Source organism: Xyrauchen texanus, chromosome 8 (genome assembly GCF_025860055.1).
Source record: "Xyrauchen texanus isolate HMW12.3.18 chromosome 8, RBS_HiC_50CHRs, whole genome shotgun sequence".
Lineage (NCBI taxonomy): Eukaryota > Metazoa > Chordata > Actinopteri > Cypriniformes > Catostomidae > Xyrauchen > Xyrauchen texanus.
Window position 1 is genome coordinate 7,946,357 of NC_068283.1, and position 22,918 is coordinate 7,969,274.

A 22,918-nucleotide genomic window follows, 5' to 3' on the forward strand; every position below is an offset into this window, starting at 1 on the left:
TTTGTTCTTCTGTGTTTTTCCCCGTTGTGTGCAAATCAGTGCAATTATGGATGCCAGCTCGTCTTTGCTGTTGTTTGTTGGCTTCTTATCACAAATAAACTCTCCCGTTGCTATGTGCGTGGGTTTGTGGGAGAATTTCAAGATTGTAGATTCATTCGGGCATAAATGGTCATGTGTTTTATACAGCTGGTCTGCAAACAGTCATATTTGTGCATTTGACTTTAGTGTATGCACTTATCTCGCATCTTTGTTTCTACATCTGTCTTTGGCACGCACCGCTGCTCTGCAGTGATTTAAACTGAACTCAGAATTCGGATTCTTTTCAGAATCAATTCAGAATCGTTTGTGTATGAATTGCAATGCATTGCTGAAACGATTTTTTCCAACAGCTCATTAAGTTTTATTGATATTTGCATTGTATCATTAGAAAATAAAGTTTAAATTTACAGGGAACTTCTGAGGAGAGACTGTTAGAATACGTGAAGATTTATGAGCATTCCAAAGGATGCTGGATGGATCTGCTGTTTTTTTCACAAGTTTTGTGATGTTGGTTGATTACATCTCTTTAAACTAGATATGTGCATATTTACAGATGATATATGATATTAGCTTAATTGATATGTGGCTTTTTATCATTAGACAAGATAGTTAAAATTTCCAGCAAACTGTTGAGGAGAGAGATGGAGAATGAAACAGGTGAGCACTTTAACATTATGAGCTCAAACACGTCTGTCATGGCTCTGATATGCGGACCATTTAAATGATACTGTGTCGCACACCGGTCTGTTTTTATGGTAACATGATGACACGTAACAACTAAAAGAACCGTGACTGGTCGTTTTTAGTGGTCGATTTATTGCAGAGGCCGATAAATCGACCAATATTCAGACTTTTTGAATTATCAGCATCGGCCTATACATTTTCCCCTTTGTGATTTTGTTTCTTGAGGACGCTGAGAATCACCTGCTTGCATATGAAATGACTAAGACATGTAAATGACCAGTCACGGTTCATTTTGTTGTTACGTGCCATCATGTTACAACAATAATTTAGTTTTAAACATCATTTAAACAGATGTAATAAGCCAACCTCACACAACTTCAGCAGATCCAGCATCCAGTGGAAAGCTCATAAATCTTCCTCTGAAGCACATATTCTAACAGTCTCTCCTCAACAGTTCCCTGTAACTTTTCTAATGATAAAAGGCAAATATTAATAAAACTTCTTTTTTATACTATATGCAAATATGCACATATCTAAACAGATGTAAAAACCAACCTCACAAAACTTGAGCAGATCCAGCGTCCTGTGGAGTACCCATATTTTTAACCCTCTGGGGTCTGAGGGTGTTGTGGGCCCTGGAGAAGTATTGACATGCCTTGACATTTGTGCTTTTTTCAGTTGCTTAAAAACACATTGTGTTTGACTAAAGTCTGATAACACTGTATTCAGCACAAACTGGGCTACAATAATATGTGAGCAACATGTATGTACAGGTTTGTGTTTTTGAGAAAATAACGTTTATGCGTGGTTTTTGAAAAAACAAAAATTTTAAGTTACTGAAATAAGGTCATATAACACATTAATAAACATTTTTCCACAAGACTTTTGAGAACTGGATCTTTTAGCCTAGAGTTTTTGCTACAAAATGATGTGAAAACCATCCTGATCACTCATTCATACAAAACAATGTAGTAATTGAACTTTTGTAAGACACTTTTAGTGTTAGAAAGGTCATATGCAAGGAGGCGTGAACTATCATGAATATGGATGTATTTCACACCTGAGGAGACAAAGATCCTCCCCTTAGCCTATCAATGAGGAATGTGTAGGGCTGGGACAACGCGTCGCCGTCATCGATGACGTCGACGCAAAAAATACGTCGACGCAAAATAAGCGCGTCGATTCGTCGGACCCAAAACAAAGATGGTGGCTCCTCAGACTATCAGAAGTGCAAGGCGGCATGCACTCGTTCCTCTAAAGTATGGGAATTCTTTAATTTAAAAGGAAACAATTCCGTGATATGTTGTCTTTGCAAAATGGAGATGGCCTTCCATTCTAGCACCACGGCAATGCACCAGCATCTGAAGAGGTGCCACCCGGGAGCAGCTGCAGATGACAGAGCACCATAAGTTTTTTTCAACTCCCCACTTTGCACTCGATGTTGGACTAGGCTATAATACGTTGTCGACACCTAAAGTTTTCGCTTATAGCTATTAATAATGCGCTTATAGCTATGAATGGCGTGAAAAATACATAGAGGACACTGACAACGTGCTGACAGACAGGACCAAGCAGGTAACATTTAATAAAGTCTCAACTTTCAAATTTGGTCATTCAAAGAAAATTAAACCATAAATAGGCCTACTATTTTGTGGCTGTTTAATGTGTCGTGACAGATTGCCTCAGTTAAAGCTGCTCGTGAACCGATCATCTTTTCCTTGGTTAATTTATAGCATCAAATAGGCTAAACATGAATGTAGCCTACATCAGAAAGACTGTTGTTTTAACTGCGGAATGATGTCAGTACAGTAGCCTACAATCCATTATTCAAATTCAAATCCACCGACGTTAATCTTCTCTCTCCTGACTACTTTGTTGGACAAAAATGGCGTATTATGATTGATTGATCAGATCGGCAGTCAATCAAACTCCCTGCAAATGTTTTTTTTTAAAACATTTTATACACCCCCACCCCCGATGAAACCGGTATTACCGGTGTTGTCACAAGTCGATTAATGGAATCGAAATCGAATCGGACTAAAAAAATGAATCGTTAGATTAATCGATGCATCGAAAAAATAAATCGCTAGATTAATCGTTTAAAAAATAATCGTTTATCCCAGCCCTAGGAATGTGACAAAGACTAATGATCAAAATCAAGTTTTAAGTTAAAAGAAGTAATCTGACTAAATTTTCTTTACATATATTCACTTAAAAATGTTAGGCCTACATTACCATTTAAAGTTTTAGAAGAAGTCTCTTCATCATTTCATCCAAACAACCATTGTATTAAAGTAAATATTCTAAAGACATTAAATAAAAATCTATTTAAAAGTAATTCATTTTCAATTAAATAAACACAGTGGAAAATGAACTTCAATAATTTTCATTGATGTGCACTGTATATTTATGTTTCATATACAGTGATACATAATAGCTTAATAAAAAGCATCATTTACCTTCAAATGTTTTTACTAATTAATTTTTTGTGAATGAACAAGGTGTGCAAACTACTTCACTGACTTATTTTTGAAACCCCAGTTGAACATTGCATAATACTAAATAAAAACTGTGGGACACATCAGGATTATTATTATAATATGCTAAATTATCATTATTGTTCTGATTATTAGATTTGTGTTATACAAAAGTAATATATTTCTATCTCGTTTACTTCACCTCCACCTGGGGCTTTTATTTTTACACAGAAAGTGCTGCAGTATTTACTTCAACTTCACAAGGAGCTTTTATTTAGACACAGAAAAGTCAATGGGTATTTGACAGTTTGCAATGTTATGTGTGATTTAGATCAAAATAGACCTTTTTTCACTCTCCGGGTTTTGGAATGCGGAAGTAAACGTTTGCAGGTGTTGAATTGGAGTGAATGGGAGACCACAGCAAACATTATTTCCACTTACCCATTTGCTTCAAGAACAAAAGAAAAAAAATCATCTATTACGTTTTAATGACTTTCCAGAAGAAAAGAAAAATAGAGAGCGGTGGATTAAGACATTCATATGGGAGAAGATGCCATATTTACGGTCACTCTCAACAGCTGTAGTAGAAACCCCCTCACATCTGTGGTAATTCAGTTTTGATAACTAATCCCAGGGTAATATATCACAAAGTAGAATGTTATAAATATACACTCAGTATTTAAAATGAAAAAGTTTGCTAGATTAACGCTGCTAAATTAGACAGAAGTGCATCTTTACAGTTGTGAAAAAGGTGTGTCTTTGAAAGTTTACAATGTTCTACATTTCATGAATATTTTAATATCCTCATTTATTATTCTGTGCCATGTTTGCAGATTTATATAATATCTTGTAGCAGTTCCTAATGTTTGGAATTGTGTGAATGCTTGAACCTGCATTACTTTGATTTCACAATGCACGTGAAACAGATCAGCGTGTCACTGGTTTGTTCTCAGTCACACACAGACCATGTTTATTTGTCTTTAAATCAAAGCCTTTTGTGGATTAATAATCACATATGATCAACTTGCCATGTTGATGTTATTTTGGACAAAATGTGCTGCCCTGAAGGATTGTGAAATTAGTCTACTGATGTGCTCTTTATGAAACTTAATGGCCAAATGAAAGCACATTAAAATCATTGACATTCACAGTTTTGGTCGATTTTACATTGTCAGTGAAACTATCTTTATTATATCATTAATATTCGATATATCACCCAGCCCTACTTGGTAGCGCTTTCTCTGGTCAGCTGTGTAGAGTGTGAGTATGCAGTCTTTTGGCTGTTCAATGCAGATGACCTAAATATGGAAGGAGTGCTATTGATAGTTGACTTGACTGTGTTTTAACTTGCTCATCTTAATTCCCAATAACAGACTTGAAAGTCAAGAAGATCAACCCTTCCTTTTAAACGCCCTTTGCCTGCAGTTTGGAAGGTGTTGTCGAACAATAATTATACCTTAAACGTGGTGACTTAAGCATTATTGTTTGTTTTCATTTGGGCTTTTGCAGTGTCATACTGTCAATACTCAGTAGTAACACATGAGCAGTCTAGCAGAAGAGGTTGAGCCTGTTAAAGTCAGTCATTTTGGCAACTGAAAACACAGTCAGTTAACTAGATATTTTTCTTTATTTTAACTTAGAAATAAGAAATAAGAAAGTGTGTTTGCAATGTTGAGATTAAGTTTGAATTATTATTGTCAGAATGACTAATACAGTTGGGCCCTAATAGTAATATGACATTATATTAATAATTCAGGCTTCACGTTGCATGTTTCCAAAGCACCATACTAGAGACTGTTTAACAGAGATGGGCAACTTTTATTATAATTAATGGGAGTAATTGGAACGGCCATCGGATGTAGAAATGAATCCTGCCTTACAGTTAAAAGTGCCAGTCACCTTTTAGATACAGACATTGCCTGTCAATCAACCCGAGAACGTGCATGTGCATTAGCTAGACGAGCCGGGGAACATTTTGTGTGATCTGAGGTAAAGAAAGCACAATTTATAATACAGGGATTTGAAAAAGTATTTGCCTCCATCCTGATTTCTTCCGTTTTTGTGTATAGTTCAAACTAAATACAACATAAAACAGAAAATATAGTTTTTAAATGATAGCGTTATTTATTGAAGCAAAAAAGTTATCCAATACCAACTGGGCCTGTGTGGAAAAAGTGTTTACCCCTTAGTTACTAAATCCCCAAATCTATGAAACTGTACACACCCAGGCCTGATTACTGCCAGACCTGTTCAAGCAAATCAACACCTAAATAGAAAAGGTTAAAAGGTCTCACCCAGTAGCACACTATGCCAAGGTTGAAAGAAATTCCAGAAATGATGAGGAAAAAGTTGATTGATATCAGTCTGGGAATGGTTACAAAGCTATTTCAAAGGCTCTGGGACTCCAAAGAACCAAAGTGAGAGTCATTATCTCCAAATGGAGAAAACTTGGCACAGAAGTGAACTTTACCAGAAGTAGCAGACCTTACAAAATTCCTCCAAGAGCACAGCGACGACTCATACAGGGAAGTCACAAAAAGCTGCAGACCTCTCTCACGTTAGTAAAGTTCACTGTTCGTGACTCCACTATCAGAAAGACACTGGCCAAAAATGCCATCCATGGAAGAGTGATGAGTCAAAAACCACTGCTAACCCAGAAGAACATTGTGCCAAAACACACCTTAATGATCCACAAACCTTTTGGGAGAATGTTCTGTTGTCTGATGAGTGGTTTGGGACAGAGGTCCCGTTACATCTGGCGTAAATCAAACACAGAATTCCACAAAAAGAACATCATACATGCGGTCAATCGTGGTGGTGGTGTTGGAATGCTGTGCTGCTTCAGGACCAGTGTGACTTGCAATAATTGAGGGAAACATGAATTCTGTTCTCTATCAGAAAATCCTAAAGGAGAACTTCCAGTCATCAGTCTGTGAGTTGAAGCTTAAGCACAACTGGATTATGCAGCAAGAAAATGATCCAAAGCATAAGAGTAAGTTCACCTCTGGATGGCTCAAATGTAGCTAAATTAAAGTTTTGAAGTGACCTAGTCAAAGTCCTGACTTGAACCCAATTGAGATGCTGTGGCAGGACCTTAAATGGACAGTTCATGCTTGAAAAACCCTCCAATGTGGCTGAACTAAATCAGTTCTGCAAAGAAGATTTGAGCCAAATTCCACCACAGCGTTGTGAAAGACTGATCTCCAGTTATCATAAGCATTTGTTGCAGTTGTTGCTGCTAAAGGTGGCACAACCAGCTATTAAGTTTAAGAAGTTTTTCACATGGGTGATGTAGGTGTTGGATAACATTTTTGCATATACATATTTGAAAACTGTACAGTGTTTCCCTTAAGATTTTTTTCAACAGCGATTCTGTTGTGCACGTGTCCACAACGCCGGACCAATATTAACGCGTGTTGGTTGAAGAATAGCTTAAAACATCTGTGTCAAACTCAATTTAATCTTGGGTCACATCAGGGTTTATTAGTGCCCTCAAAGGGCCAGTTGAAAATGTGGAACCAGCACCTGCTTTGGTAGCACCCAAGCAATTACCAATAATATTACATGTTATGTGCAAATGTATTATTGCACCTAATTTTTATATGGCTATACTGAAATGTTCTGACAGTGTGAATAAGTTGGGTCTTCTTTACAGATTCCTTTCATCAGGCTCCTACTGATAAAACTATATTCATGTCATGGAATTCCTGAAGGCAAACAAAACGGCTTACATTTTCCTGCAATCAGAGAGCATTACGAGAGTACAGATTTTACACAGATGGAAAACTTATAGCTTGGTCCATAATTATGAAAATGCACCATAGTTGTTCCATAGTATCATAGTTTTAACAATGATAACATTCTTATAATCATTAGATTAGCTGATTATCGAAATAATCGTAAGTTGCAGCCATAAGACCTTTACCATGAAGGTCACTGAGCAAACTTAGGGTTTCACGGTTGGTTTCAGGTTGACAAATTCAAACCATTCCAATCAGGCTTAATTGGTACCATGATGCAGCTTATCAACTTTCTCTGTCAACTCCGGCTTCGATCATGATTTAAGATTAGATTACATTCGGTTCATTTATTAACGAGAGAGAAGTCTCGGCTTTTTAGCGCATCTCTGCTATTTGTGATCGCAATTAATATTAGTTACATTTTTAATTGACTGTTAAGAACAGAAAAGATATCATGACACATTATTCAATGAAAGTGGAGTGCGGGATATTTCAAACACGTTTCAACAAAACAAGGCTGTTCTCCAGGTATTCCAGTGCATACATTTTTAAGAGCTAAATTGTTGCACTTTAAGTACTTCAAAGAACTGTGTAAACAATTAGGTAAAAAGCACAGTAGGTGTAAACTCAAGCAATAGAGAGATTAAGATGTTTAATCACATGGACAGAAACAATGTTTACAATTTTGAAAAATTAAATTGAAATTGCCTCGATATGGTTCATAATAATTTTGGTTTGCAATATATCTAAATTCAATCGATCGTCCCATCCATACTCATGAGTGGACTGACTTGCATTGAAAGGGACTTTGGCCATAAACAGGTCTGTGCCAGTTGATTGACTGTCAGTGTGTTAAAACGAAGTCTATCAGTTTAACATATAAATTCAGTGCGATTTTAATAATATAAAACATTTTGTGTTAAAAGAATTAACACCGTTAATCATGTGCCCTCACCGTTCGTCAGGGCATTTCAAGCTTGAAGTTCTACTTTCATGTTTTTGGAAATCAAAGTCTGCAGGGGGCAGTAAGTGCAACTCCAGTTGTACAAGTAACAAACCGACAGCTGTTCAAAGACAGCTGGAGGGAGCACAACAAAATACAGGGGTCTTGGGACGCATTTCACAAAGTTTCAAACTGCATTTTACATGACTGTGTGTTCACAAAATGCAGCATTTATGGCAAATAATGAATTTTTTGCTGTCCTTCTCAGCAAATATTTAAGGATGCGATTAATTTATCGGGACCTCGTAGTGATTCTGTTAAAAATCTTAATAGATTGACAGTCTAGTTAAAACCTTCTCCGAAGATGTCATGAATTGGATCTGCACTAAAAGATGCAGTGTTAAAGCACCTGCCTACTTTGTCCACAGACAGGACAATTTGATAATGCACTACTGTTTCCAGTTGGGTCATCTCCACTTCTGTGTGAGTAAAGATCACTTCATTATGCGAGATAAATGAATTAAGAGCTGGCAGCTTGGAAAGTAGTATGAATAATATGTGTTGTTTGCCAAGTCATGATATAAACCGAGTCAGAAAAGAAGAATAAATGGGGAGATGATTCTGCAGTTGCCCAATACATGCCACTCAGCAAAAGAGCAGGAGTTCAACCTACAGCACCAACACTGACCGACAGTAATGATCAAGACATCCCTCATCCATTCCGCAGTAGTGCTGGGTGTTATGATGGTAAATGCCATGCAACAGTAGAAATGAATCAGTCTTTAGTGTGTCTGCTCTACCATTTATATATCATGATATATTCCGGGCATGACTGTAAAAATCCAACACCAAGCTGAAAGCTATAGTCAGCACTGCAGACTCTCCTGTAGTGTAGACATTTTCATGTAATATAATGAGAGCAATTTAGTTATAACTTAGCCTGTAGGTTTTTTATGGTTGCCAAGCAGTGTCGCATCTTGGTGCATTGATATTGCGCATATATCAGCTATTTTCTAAAGGCTTGCAGAGTGGCTCTCCCAGTCAGATTTATGTTGTATTACTATTTGAGTCATTTGTATTGAACTAAAGTGTTTCATATTGTGCAGTTTTTTATATACTTTGGCCAGGCCTATTTTTTTATCTTATCAATTTTCAAATAAAAAAGAGAATTCAGGGCTTGACATTAAGCATTGTCATGTGCTTGTCCTTCGGACAAGTAAATTGGTCATTCACTTTTCTAAGTAAAAAAGTAAATTGCCTGGAGACAAAAACAAACGAAAGGACTTAAGACAGAAAAAAATAGGGATTAAGACCACCGTGTAGAAAGATGGTAAATCTTTACTCACCCTCAAGCCTGTATGAATTTGTAACAGTTTACAGTAAGGTTCATTAACATTAGAATATGCATTAGCTGTCATGAACTAACAATAAACAATATTTTATAGCATTTATCAATCTTAGTTAATGTTAGTTACTAAAAGAAAAATACAATTGTTCATTATTAGCTCATAGTGCATGAACAAATGTTATCATATGCAACTTTGTATTTTAATGTGTGAAAATGTATTAATATACTGTATGTTGGAATTAACAATAAATTAAATAAAAGTGGTGTTTATTGTTAACAATGTTAACAAATGGAACTTTTTTGTAAAGTGTTACCCAATTAAAATTTTGGGGTAAATCATCTCAAGTCAGTACAAGTCAATTCACACAGCTGACAAAATGCATTGAAAAGATTTAATCCTGAGAGAACCTTGCCGCTAAATCAGTTATGTTGTATATTCAAAACGGATATGCATATTAAAGATAGATATGTTTTCATTGTGTGTAATTTATTAATGTTATAGCATTAATATTATTATAATGTATATTGTTATATACTTATTCAAATTGACTGACTCACATGGTAGAGAACATGGTACCTCAGATACATACATTAGATGTTACGGGTGCAAAAGTCTGTTTTTAAGCATTTCTCTTCACTCTAAAGATGTTTTTATTACACAAATTCTGCCTTTCTTGCTGTGTAATGAGGGAGTGCCATGATGTGACTAGACAAAATTAGATCTCTCCAACATTTAATGCTTGCGATGAAGACCGCTTTGTTGATTATAAACAGGATCATTACTTGTATCGCATCGCTCGCTTATAGAGACGTGGTGCAAAACCATTCGCATGTCCATGTAAAATTTATATTTATTTTATATTTAAATTTATAAAGTTTATCTATGTAAAATCTAAATTTCAGTAAATATCCACTTCCCCACTGCTCACACTCTCAAGATGTTGAACGCTGCGCCACGAGTGAAGGTGAGAGGGCAACGCTATAGGAATTCCCTACATTTTGAAAGTGAAACTTGCAGGAATGATTAAAATTGTGCTCAATCCCTGCAATCCCGCACTATTGAGCTAACAGTTGTTATTGAGATTTTAATCAGGCTTCTTGTCTGGTCAGGCAAGTAAAATTCCCTTTAACTTGCCCGTTCAAAGTTCCATTTGTGCCGGAGAAGTGTTAATGTCGAGCCCTGATTCCTGAAATTATTCAAACAAAAGAAGAAAGCCAAACCTTTCTGTTATACTGAAAAGATTTAATGTAATTTATTGATAAATGGGCATGGTTACATTGAATTTCAAGAATAACTACATTGTGATATACTGTGGTAATCATGATATAAAATTACTCATACTGTGATATAAGATTTTGTTCATACCGCCCACCTGTTTTCCAGAGTAACTTTTATACTTACTGAGCTGAAACCCTGATTTCTAGTCTCACTTGGTCTCATGTGATGAATTGGAACTTTGGCCATTGCTTGTTTAATTATCAGTGCAACGTTGTTATTGATTTACCCTCCGTTTCAAGAACTATGTAGTGCACTCTAGCTCAACCCTGCCTTGTAAATTGATGTTAGATTTATATTGCACGCCCTGATTGTAAACGCAAGGGCTTCTTGTTTGGCCAGCTTAGCCAGATGATCAAATCTTTTATTTTCAGTCTTCCTCAACATATTCTTAAATCATCTCACGAATAAGGCAATATTTTCTTAAATCACCATCCAGCCTACTTTCTGCACAATTTGGTGGTGAAGTGGTTAAAGAACTGGGCTGGTAATTGAAAGGCTGTAAGTTCAGACACTTTAAGGGCTGATCCATGAACTATTACCATTGTGCCCTTTATCAAGACACTTTACCTCAGTTCACTCCAGGTGGATTGTCTCTGTAATGCATTTACTGGAAATGACTGTGGATAAAAGTATGTGATAAATGAAAACCATTAAGTTTCCCCTGATTAGCTAAACACTGCAAAGTTTTGGAAGTGACAACCACATTTAATGAAGGTCTACTGTTCTGTGTGTGTACGGAATGCAGGAACCACTTCTGAAATTGTGATTGTTGACAATTTATCATAGTAATATGTGAAAATTATAGCAATTTCTTTCCACTCTGCAGCTGTAAAGACTCAGTGTTTTGTGTCAGCTGTTTTGACAAAAGGAATAACAGTGACCAGTAGGGATGTACATGGTTTCCATTTGTAACATTCGGTTAACCGTGAGGTTTCCTGAACGGTTAATCAATGTTTCGTCTGGAGACAGGACACAGGAATAAATGATGTTTATTGTAATAGAGTTTCCTTAAACTTAAACTTACTTGCACTACTCAAAACAGCAGCAAATAAAGTGCAAAGTGAGCTATGAGTCTAAATAGCACAATACATAAATATTCAAATGATAAAATCTTAAATTAAAGTCAAACAAAAATAATCAAACCATCACTGCCAGTATCTCATGGGCAGCTTCACATTTTCGCGAGGGAGCGAACGCAAGTATTGTTATGTGCGTGGAGTCCCACTGCTGCAGTTAAATTACCTCATCGGGGTGCTTTGATTTTTAAACGGTTTAAAATCGAATTAAATTGAACTTGTCTAATTATTGCACTAAATATGCTCACCAGAGCAAAAGAGAAACAAAGGTCTTACTATTTATCAAGTGCTGAAACGTTGCTCAGTATAAAGTAAACTAGAATCCTGTTTAATGGTTTAACAAACAGCCACATAAAGTACTCTTCTCCAGAAAGCAGCACAATGAATGAAACAACACCGTTGTTTCGAGATGCATTTATAAAAATTAGAATTTTCAACTTGATTCTGTGTCTAGAAATGTGGTGATCCTACGCGAGGTGCTGAAAGAACAAAAAGTCAGATTCAGCCAATGCAACAGTCAAACACGTCTGTCCAGCGTGTGTCAGTATCACTGATCTATAATAGACAAACCGTGCACATGCACACAAAAAGCATGTTTGAACAGCTCCTAAACCTGACCAAAACCCGGCCGGAAAACCTGACGGTTTGTCAGAAGTCGTTGAGCTCGGATCAGGTTGAAGACCTGGTAGAAGAACTAAATAGTGATTTTGATATTCGAAAAGTGGCGCATCAAATGGTTAACCAAATGCCGACTATCCATGTGCATCCCTTGTGACCAGTGATGAATTAATGTCTTGCAATTTCATTGTTGTCAAAGGCGGCGAGTTTTGTTTATGGTCTTTAAAGGAATAGTTCACCCTGAAATGAAAATGATCTCATAATTCACTTACTCTGATGCCATCCCAGGCTGTCTTTCTTCAGCAGAACACAAATGAAGATTTATGAAGCTCTGCAGGTCCTCATAATGCAAGTAAACGGGTGCCATCAGGCTGCTGGCAGTTTGACGATCCAAAAGGCATATTTTGTAGCATAAAACTAATCCACACAACAACAAAAACAAAACCAAAATATTGTCAAAAATTGACATCTCTTAAACATACAGATCAGGTGGGATTTATTCGGGGCCGCAGCTCTTCTGATAACATTAGGCATTTCATCAATATCATGTGGTAAGTGGCGAATGATCAGACTCCGGTCGTTGCCATCTCACTTGACGCCGAAAAGGCATTTGATATGGTAGAATGGGATTATCTTTTTAAGATTTCTGAAATATACGGGTTTGGGTAGTGCTGGGTTTCGATTCAAATTTCAAGAATCGATTCGATTCCGATTCTCAATATCTTGAATCGATTATCATTATTCGATCCGATCTGATCTTCGAGATTTAGATAAGCGTTTTTGAAAAAAGCATTTTTTTTTCCAGCTGTTACCTGAATTACAGGACTGTAGTTATGCAACATATTGATACTATTATTATAGACATTCAACTGCAAATTAATGGAGTACTGATCTTTGTAAAGAACAATCCCCTTCCAGAGTGTTGATACAACTGCTTTCACAAACTTGTACTGGTGTAGACGACAGAAGGCGCAGAGGTATATCAGCAGCAGTAGACCGATTATTTAGACGCTGAACCTGAAGTATTATTAAAATGACATTAAGAATTTTCCAAAAAGTTCCTACAGTTCAGATGCACCTTTATTTTTTATTTTAACATTTCAACATTTAAGAACACTTTTGTTCTAAGCCTGTGCAAATGTAAACAGATTGTTTGTTACTGGCTTGGCTTCACAGTAAACAGACAACATTACACAGAATGTAAATAAAATTTGAACTTAAAAAACCTTTAGAAAACACAAGTGTGTCACAGTAGTGTGTAAAACCTTCAAGTACTCCAGGTATAAGACATTAAATTGCCTTTAAAGTGTATTTGTGTAAACTGGTCATTTAAAACTAAAATAGTAGATACAAAAATAAATAAAAACTGGAAAAGGCCTTGCCTATTAAAGTGCAAATAAAAATAAAACTGGAAATTAAACTTGTCTTAACCCAGAGTATGAACTACCATCACTCAGGATCAGGAATAGAAAGATTCTTCTGCAGGAACAGTAGCTCATTGACATGCCCAGGTGTAAGGCAACTTCTTTTGGCAGTAATGATGTCACCTGCAGTTGAAAAAACCCTCTCAGATGTGACACTGGTTCCTGGGACACAGAGATATCGCTTTGCCATGCAAGCCAAAAGAGGATACTCCTTTTCATTCTCCCGCCACCAGATGAGAGGATTGTCCTGCAGTCCTGCAGGTCTCCTTTCCCTGTACCTTTTGATCTCGTCTTCTGCCTCTGCCGCTTTAGTTTTCTGTGGTCCTACTTCCTGTTGTGGTCTGTAGGCTTCCCCAAGGAGAGACTCCAAAGCACTGGATTGCTTGAATTGCTTGGGTGCCGGAGGTTGGGGTTCCACCTCTTCCTCCACTCCATCAACTTCATCAGCAGCATCATCTTGCTGTGTAAAAAGAGAAAGAGAATTTGTGTGTGTGTGAGTGAAAGAGAGAGTGGACTTTTTCCACTGAGTTTCTTTTTAAAATGATTACTTACATTACATGGATCTTCCTCCATCCCACACACTGCTTCAGTCTGGAGTCTGGAGAAGGTCTTGTCTCGCTCCTCCTCATTCAGGAATGGCAGAGCTTTGAAACGTGGATCAATAGCTGAAGCTATCTATGTACAGCATGTCCTTCTGGTTTACATACCTGGAATTAAAATTTCACACATTTTGATCAATTTATCCCCCCTGAGGAGGACAATGTCTTTCTATAATGAAGTGTCCTTATATATATACACAGTAAAATAGTCTCATATCACTCACACTCTCACACACACAAACAGACACACTCACTCAGACACTCACACACACACACACACACACACACACACAGGCCTACCTTGTGCTTAAGTTTTTCTTGATCTCATCCTTCATGTCCTTAACAACTCTGGAGTCTTCTGGGAGACTGGTCATCTCTTTCAGCAGCTGAGCATGCAGAGGTGCTATCACTGAGAGAGTTGGGCACTTTTCTTCTGACATTACTTGAGTGGCTGTCTTCATTGGCTTTAGAGCTCTAACCACATCTTCTGCATCTGTTATGTCCTCTTCCTTCAGGCTGCAAAGATCCTTTTCATTTCTCCGCACATCAGGTGAGAGCAGAGCGGCAGAGATCGTGGGTTGCTGCTCTAAAAAGCTCAAGCATTTCTAGTGCACTGTTCCAACGAGTCACCACATCAATTTTGAGCTTGTGTGCATTCAGCTGCAGTAGCTTCTGCTTTTCTTTGAGGATACGGGTGGCAGTTGTACTGCGATGAAAGAACTTTGCGATGTGCCTTACTCTCCCAAGAAGTCGTGCAACATTCGGCAGTTTGAGACCGACTTGCGAGGCCAGGTTGATTATGTGCGTGAAGCAGCCGGCGTGGGTTAGCCCCGTAATCTCAACCGCCACGGACCATATTCGCCGCGTTGTCAGTGACTATGGCTGGGTCTTTACTCATCAGCCCCACTCCTCCATAGCTTTGGTTAACATTTCAGCTAAACAGACAGAGCGATGGTTCGTTTCAACTTCTGTTGTCTGCAGCACGTAAGACACGAGGTTCCAGAGCTCGTCTATGTAGTGTACTGTCACACTCATGTAAGATTCCGTAGCTACAGATGTCCATGTGTCACTCGTAATGCCCACCCTCTCTGCGGTCTTAAGCTTACACATTACACCATCTTTTACTGTCTGGTACATGTTGGGGATCACTTCTTCAGACAGGCGTTTGCGAGACACAGTGACATAATTTGGTTCCATTACCTTCATTAGCCGCCTGAATCCCACGTTCTCAACAACAGAATACGAGCGCATATCTTTACAAATGAAGCCCATAATCGCCTCAGTTATTTTGACAGAGCGAGCAGAATTAGTTGGCAGTTGTAGAGTTTTTTCAGCGTCATCTGTTGCGGTCCGGTGGCAGGCTTGGATAATATGATGTCTTGATGATGTCGCATCATGTGGTTCCTGAGATTAGTAGTATTTCCACAATACTTCACCTCCATTTGGCAGGCTTTGCAAATTGCTTTGCTTTTGTCAAGCTCATTCTCTGTATTTCTTGTTCTGAACCCGAAATGGTGCCAGATCGGAGCTTTGAGCGTTTCAGGAGTTTTCAAAGCAACCGCTTGCTTAACGTCACTGACCGCCATATTCGTTGTTTTAATGTCCTTCCACCTCAGCGCATGCGTGAATTCAAGTTAAAGTTCACGGGGAAAATGTAGGCCTATTATAACTGTGATTTTGTGAAAAAAAAAAAAAAAAAAAACGATCCTCTGAGTTACGGATCGATCTTTTGAAATTAAAATGAAAATCGATTCAGAATTGGTGAATCGATTTTTTCAACACAGCCCTGGGTTTGGGAATACTTTTATTGCATGGATTTAGAAAGTCTAAAGGATTTAGGTGTCTATAAAGTAACTATGAAGTTACTTTATACACACCCGGTAGTAGCGGTACAAACAAATTGATTAATTTCAAATAATTTTACTCTGGATAAGGGCCCTCTTTCCCCATTATTGTTGTCTTGCCCTGGAAACATTAGTACCTGCGATAAGAAAGGAAGATGATTTTCCAGGGGTGGTGGCGGTAGGTATGGCGCATAAGCTTTTGCTTTACGCAGATGATATTTTATTATTCATCTCTGACCCAACTAGATCTATGCCTTGTCTCCACAGAATTATTAATTCCTTCTATAAGTTCTCGGATTCAGAGTCAATTGGTCTAATTCTGAAGCTTTGGCTCTGACAGCGTACTGCCCGATAACGGCTTTTCAGCCGGGAGTCTTCCAGTGAGTATTATTAAGTATTTGGGCATTTTATTCCCAGCAGATTTGTATGGTTTAGTTAATAAAAAGGTTTTCAAGTGATGTGGGCATGTGGACTTTATTTAATTTATCTATAATTTGGAAGGTTAATGTTTTTAAAATGAATTGTATTCCAAAATTCAACTACCTTCTACAATCTCTTCCTGTAGATGTCCCCCTCTCTTATTTCAAGCAATTTGATAGCATAGCAAAGTCCTTCATTTGGAATGGTAAGCATACCAGATTACATTTCAATAAGTTACATAGGCTGATTGACATGGGTGGACTAGGCCTAGATTTTGTATTATTTCTATGTATTCGGTCTCAGACATTTGGCTTATTGGTCGCTTCCACCTGAGAGCCCCTCCCTGGTTTTGTATTGAACTGGGAGTTCTTGCCCCTATTTTGCCATTAGAAAGCCTTTCAATCAAACTAACCGGAGAAGTTACACCCCGTTATCTTGCATTTTCACTTGGTATGGACAAAAGTGTCCAGAGTGTTTATTTCGGACATTTATATAAATGTTGCTTCAAGCTTGTGGCTGAACCCCAATTTATGTATTAATAAGTTCCCTTTCTGCTGGTCAGAGTGGATTGTGAGGAGGTTAATATGCTCTGTGACCTATATATGAGTGGAGTGTTGAGATCCTTTGAAAATATGGTTCAACATTTTAGGATTCCCAGATTGCAGTTCTTTAGGTATTTACAGCTGTGTCACCTGCTCTGTACTATTTTTGGGAGTAGCATACACCCCCCTAAAGCGGCAGATACTCAGGGAGAGGTGATTACTGCTTTTGGAAAAGATCATGATTCATCAGTGTATTACTCCCTGCTAATTCAGAGTCTGGGGGACAGAGCTTTAACTTCTCAAGAGATTATGGGAGAAAAATTGTATCTTTGCTTTTGAGGGAGGGAGTGTCGGCTAGGATTTTAAACAACATCAAGTCTGTATCTAGAAATGCAAGGGTGCACCTTATGTAATTCAAGGTTTTACATAGATTCTATTGGACCCCCTCTAGATTGTATAGGCTTGGTCGTAAAGACACACCCACCTGCTCCATCGGAGGATGGAGACACGGGCCATATTTTTTGGTGGTGTGCTGAGATCCAGGAATTTTGGTTGATGGTTCAGAGTTTTGTGTGTGACGTGTTGAGCACTCGGGTTTCATTTTGCTCCAGACTTTGTGTTTTGGGCAATGGGGCGGTCATCGATATAAGAGATAAATACATAAAAAATTGGGTCCTGACCAGTGTTATGACCGGCAGGCAGATTGTTTTAAGGGAATGGAAGTCGGCTGGTGCGCCCTCAATTCAGGACCTAAAAAGACTTGATGCTGTAATCGCTGCCAAAAGGTGCTTCAAATAAGTTGTGAGTTAAAGGAATAGTTCACCCAAAAATGAAAATTTGCTGAAAATTCACTCACCCTAAGGCCATCCAAGATGTGTCTGAGTTTCTTTCTTCATCAAAACAGAATTTAATATTTTTAGGATTTCATTTCAGGCCTCCTACTTTAAACAATGCAAGTGAATGTACTCCATTTTTTGATGGTCCAAAATGCATATTTAGGGCGATCTTCAAATCCTAAAATCTTCGAAGTCATAGAAAAATTATGGATTTTTTTAGTTAATATATTTTATTTATTATGCTCTGTCCTAAAATATTTAATTGGGCTGTTGCACTGCACTGGATTAAAAACACACAGTGACAAGTTTAAAATATATCATGTTTTTTAGAATACCTCACCAATTAGGGTGGTTTCACACAAGCACTTTGGTGCACACTGGGTTCGAATGACGTCAAAATTTGGTTCGTTTGATAACGTTAATGCTGTTTTCCGAACTCTGGTGAGCAACTGGGAACCGCACCAGAGTCCGCTTGAAAAGGTGGGGTGGGGTACGGTTCATGTGAACTCTGCTAATATGAACGCAATCGTACTAAATCGCAGAAATGAACCGTTTATGACATATAATTTGCATCTTTGCAGGATCCCAATTGCAATTATTATGATTTAATGAATTAATTGCCTTCAGAGAGCAGCTCACATTCTTGACAACTTTTGCAACATCCGCAGGCTCGCAGCAGACAAACGCTAATATTCTTCACATCATTGCGTATTCAATACATCTGTGGCAGACAAATATAATAGTCGTTTTGTGCATGTAAACTTTTGGTGGTGAATCCAAAGAGATGAGATTTTAATAACACATCGAAGCTGATGTCCTCTTGAGTTGTTGCCTAATTACAGTAATAAACAGCTGCCGCTTGTACTCACATTGATGACGTAATCGTACTGTGATTCGGACCCAAATAATATGATGTGATCAGAAACCAGTGGGGACAGGGGAAGGAAATGAACTTGGGTGCAGTCCAAGCAGGGTATGAAATTAGCACCCGCCACCTGCTAAATGCGAATGTGTTTCATGCGTAGTGGTGGGTAATTGTTTTCATCTTCCCACCACTGTGGCAGGTGACTTGTAAGTAGGGATGTGCATGGATAGTCGGCATTCGGTTAACCACTCGACGCGCTACTATTCAAATATCAGAATCACTATTCTGCTGTTCTACACGTGCAATAGTCTTTAAACGGGGGAAAGTGCAACAGAATGACACTTTATGTCAGACTTCTAACTTGAAACTCATGCGGAAATCTTCAACTCCCATTTCTTTGAGATGCAGGTATGTGTTACGTCGCGCAAACATGTCGGCACCCAGGGTAGGGAGGTTTACAGTCAGTAATAAACATTCACTTTTATTAAATAATATCCATTGACGAATCAAAGTTCTTACATTTAAAAGATGTGTGTTTTATGTGTATTTAGCAAACGTTTTACAGAGACAGGTGTTCAAAACATGGTTAACGTGTTTTGATTATAGTAACGTTAGCATTGCAGCGTGGTATATCAGTTTGGTTGCTATGAGTATCCCTCAAAATCACAACGTAATCGATCTCAAATTAAAAAAATAAGCTCCCTCTTTGACATGTTTGTGTTTAGTTGTCTGGTAATTGTCACTGAATTTCAAATTAAGTGAAAAGTCACATCATGCATGATCACCATTGATCATCGTTTTCATGATTGATCAATGCTGCCACTTCCGAGTACTCGAGTACTCGTGCCCTTCCCTAGTAGGCACAATCTTCTTCTATCTGGGAAAGGCTGTATAAAGTGAACTTTGCACAGTTTCTGGCATACTTTTGTATGCATGGAAAATCTTCAGTTTGTGCAAACACATACTTTAAGTTTAATACATGAGGCCCCAAGAACATTTATTAAGGAAAGTCTATTTTGATTTCATATTCACTTGTATTTAAGCCAGAATATTCCTTAAACATAACTGAGAATAAACTGTCTTAGAGGTGCATTTAGGAAGAAAAGATAATGCAATTGTGTCAGAATCATAAACATTATTATTACTGAGACTGCCCATAAATAAAGCTTAGTGCCAAAAGATAGACCATCTCTTGACCCCAGGAATGGCAGTTTTACCTTTTGCTGAAGTCATGGCACATGAAAATATGAATAAGATGGACACAGTGTTCACAAAAAAAAGTGATAAATATTGTTATACTAAAACATCTGAAATTTTACAACGATCTCACCCAAATCATGACCCACTTTTCAGTCTTTTCAAGCAGTTCACCCAAAATTACATTTCTGTTATCATTACTTACCCTCAAGTCTGTATGAATTTCTCTCTTCTGTTGAACACAAAAGGCGATGTTTGCATAGTGTTTCAGTCACCATTCACTGTCACTGCATCTCTTTTTTTTTATACTTGCTCACAGAGTTTTTCTATAAAAAATAGATAATATATTTTCCTGTTTTGTACATTATTCATGTTGAACTATTTATATTACTATATTATTATTGTTCATTAAAACTGACTGATTCAGGTGGCAGAGAAAATGCCTGTATATGTCAGAAGGAGCTCTAAAGAGATGAGAGATGTAACGGGTGTTTAAGGGTTTCTCTTCGCCCTGCAGCCGAGTAATTCTGGTAGCATTTAAAACAAAGCATTTTTGCTATTTCTGCCCATTTTTTCAAAGGTGAAGTTTTATTATTAGGGAGCGCCACTACATGAAAGGCAGCACAGTAAATCGCTCCAACGTAGTGCACATGTAACATTGAAAGCTTTGAGGATTATAAAGGGAAGCGATTGTTTTCTCGCATGGCTCACTTACCGAGACACTGTACAAGGCACTCATATGTCAAATCAATAGGTAACATCGCTAGGTAAATTTGCGACAAAACACGCTCCCTCACTGCGCATGCTCACACTAAACTCAGCAAGCTGCTAAAAGCTGCAAGAGAGAGGGATGCGAAAGAGCTGATGTATTTGCACAGATTCTATATTACTGTTTGATACAAATACAAGATTTTTTTTTACATTTTTTTCATCTGTATGGATTGGTTAACCAGTTCTCAGCTAAAGTGTGCAGGAATTCCCCATATTATAACATGGAACATGCGGGAATTATAAAAATTGTGCGCAAAACCCGCAGTCTTGTGCTGAATTTCAGGCCCTGATGTTAGTCAAAAATTGTAGATTGATGTAGTTCTGTGAAATTCTTGTGAATTCTTGCTATTACGAATATTAGGGTTGGGCAATATAGTTTAAATTATTGTTTTTATGTTCATTATTTTCAGCATTTGGATATATATCTTAATTAGGGCTGTCAATCGGTAATTGTTTTAAATCAAATTAATTACATGGTGTCCCGTTTAATTAATCTCTCCCCCTTTCTCCCCAATTTGGAATGTCCAGTTCCCAATGTGCTCTTAAGTCCTCGTGGTGGCGTAGTGACTCGCCTCAATCCAGGTGGCGGAGTACGAATCTCAGTTGCCCCCGTGTCTGAGACCATAAATCTGTGCATCTTATCACGTGGCTTGTTGAGCGTGTTACCGTGGAGAATAGCGTGAAGCCTCCACATGTGCTTCCACGCACAACGTGTCCCACCTAAAGAGCGAGAACTACATTATAGCGACCATGAGGAGGTTAACCGAGCGAGCGAGCACAAAACGAGCCCAGCATAATGAGTGACAGAACTAAACATTCAGACATAGCCTGGTTTAGATCTGTGATTATTAGTCTGATTTTATTTTAGATTTCGCCTTCCAAAGAATATTTATACATAAGCCGCATTCTGTCTAGCACAACTTCCTTCCCTTCACAGCGGTGCACTGACATTTCTCCCTAAAACTCAAACTTAACGTCAGAATCAGCACGATCGGTGATTGTTGTAAAATGCAGTCTAGCTACTGTTGCTAAATTGCGGGATGCATTTAATAATAAAAAAGGCCGCAAGAGATACCGTTCCCAAGGCGGCGCGCGCTCCGAAACACACCGCAAAGAGACAAGCAAAGTATAGGATACTTTGGGTTTCATGTGTCTAAACGATCAACTATACACAAAAATATGTCAAAACGACCGACTTGGAGATTCACTTAAACACAGTTTATGTCTTAAATGGACGTAGTTATGGAAATAGTTGGGAGAAAATATGCTGCATCAGGAGTCTATTAGATCTGAACTCGGTCTTAAAGGGGAAGCAGTCTAATAAACATGCTGACGATTGAGCCATTACTGCGAATCAAACAACAGAAGGCAAAGAGAAAATCACTTACAGCTCTTGAATGAATAACTTCTGCATTAATAAGCATTAATCTATCTATGATAAACTATGCAGTGTTATTTTACAATTGATTACTAGATTATTAGATTTCTTTTTAGACCACACCTGAACAGTAATGTTAGTAGACCTTCCTGAAATTAAATCACTGTGCCTATATAACGTTTATATTTGTGTAATATATATATATATATATATATATATAAAACAAAAAGAACCGTTAAGAATACCGTTAAAGTACTGGATCGATAAGCAGTATCGGTAAAAGTAGTAATACCATTAAAACCTTAACGATACCATCCCTAGTTATGCCTGTGCTTCTCTTGGATGCTCTGAATATTGGATTACGTGTCTGGATTGCCCCGTAATTAAAGCTGCATTTGGATCTCAACCTTCGTGTCTCGGAGCAGTTCGTAACACCTGCTTTGTTTATTTAATATATTTGTTATACATTGTTTATACAATATGTTTTTACATTATACATTTTTAATTTAAGTCTACAAGTGCAGATTAATCAAGTGGAGAAATTTTGTCTATCTTAAGTAATTATTTGTGTTACATTTTATCTTTCAAATAAAAGGTTAAAAACAAGCACATATCGGCCAAAATAAATCGGCAGCATTAATCGGCCATCGGCCGACCCGAATTTCAAAAGATCGGCATTGGCCTGAAAGAACCAATATTGGTCGACCTCTAATTACAATATATATATATATTTATTTATTTTACATAAAATGTATTTTCATATTTCTTTACATGTGTTATACGCGTGTTTCAGTGCTAGAGAAAAATATTCAAGAATACGGCACAGAAAGATCCAATA

General features: G+C 37.7%; 2 protein-coding genes across 2 annotated transcripts in view; one reads left to right on the forward strand and one right to left on the reverse strand.

Moving 5' to 3' along the window:
* LOC127647878 (serine/threonine-protein kinase LMTK2-like) overlaps positions 1-22,918 on the forward strand; it is an 84,392-nt gene that overhangs the window by 4,080 nt on the left and 57,394 nt on the right. The window lies entirely within an intron of this gene.
* Positions 12,968-14,349, reverse strand: LOC127647880 (E3 SUMO-protein ligase ZBED1-like). Its single transcript, XM_052132395.1, has 2 exons — positions 14,181-14,349; positions 12,968-14,088 (listed from the first exon to the last, which is right to left on the reverse strand). The coding sequence occupies exons 1-2, from the start codon at positions 14,199-14,201 to the stop codon at positions 13,654-13,656; spliced, it is 456 nt and encodes a 151-aa protein (XP_051988355.1). The 5' UTR covers positions 14,202-14,349; the 3' UTR covers positions 12,968-13,653.

Coding starts and splice junctions, on each gene's coding strand:
- LOC127647880 (XM_052132395.1), bottom strand. CDS start 14,201: ATGGAGGAAGATCCATGTAAT. Junction 14,089..14,180: donor TGGAGGAAGATCCATGTAAT/GTAAGTAATCAT, acceptor CTTTTTACACAG/CAAGATGATGCTGCTGATGA.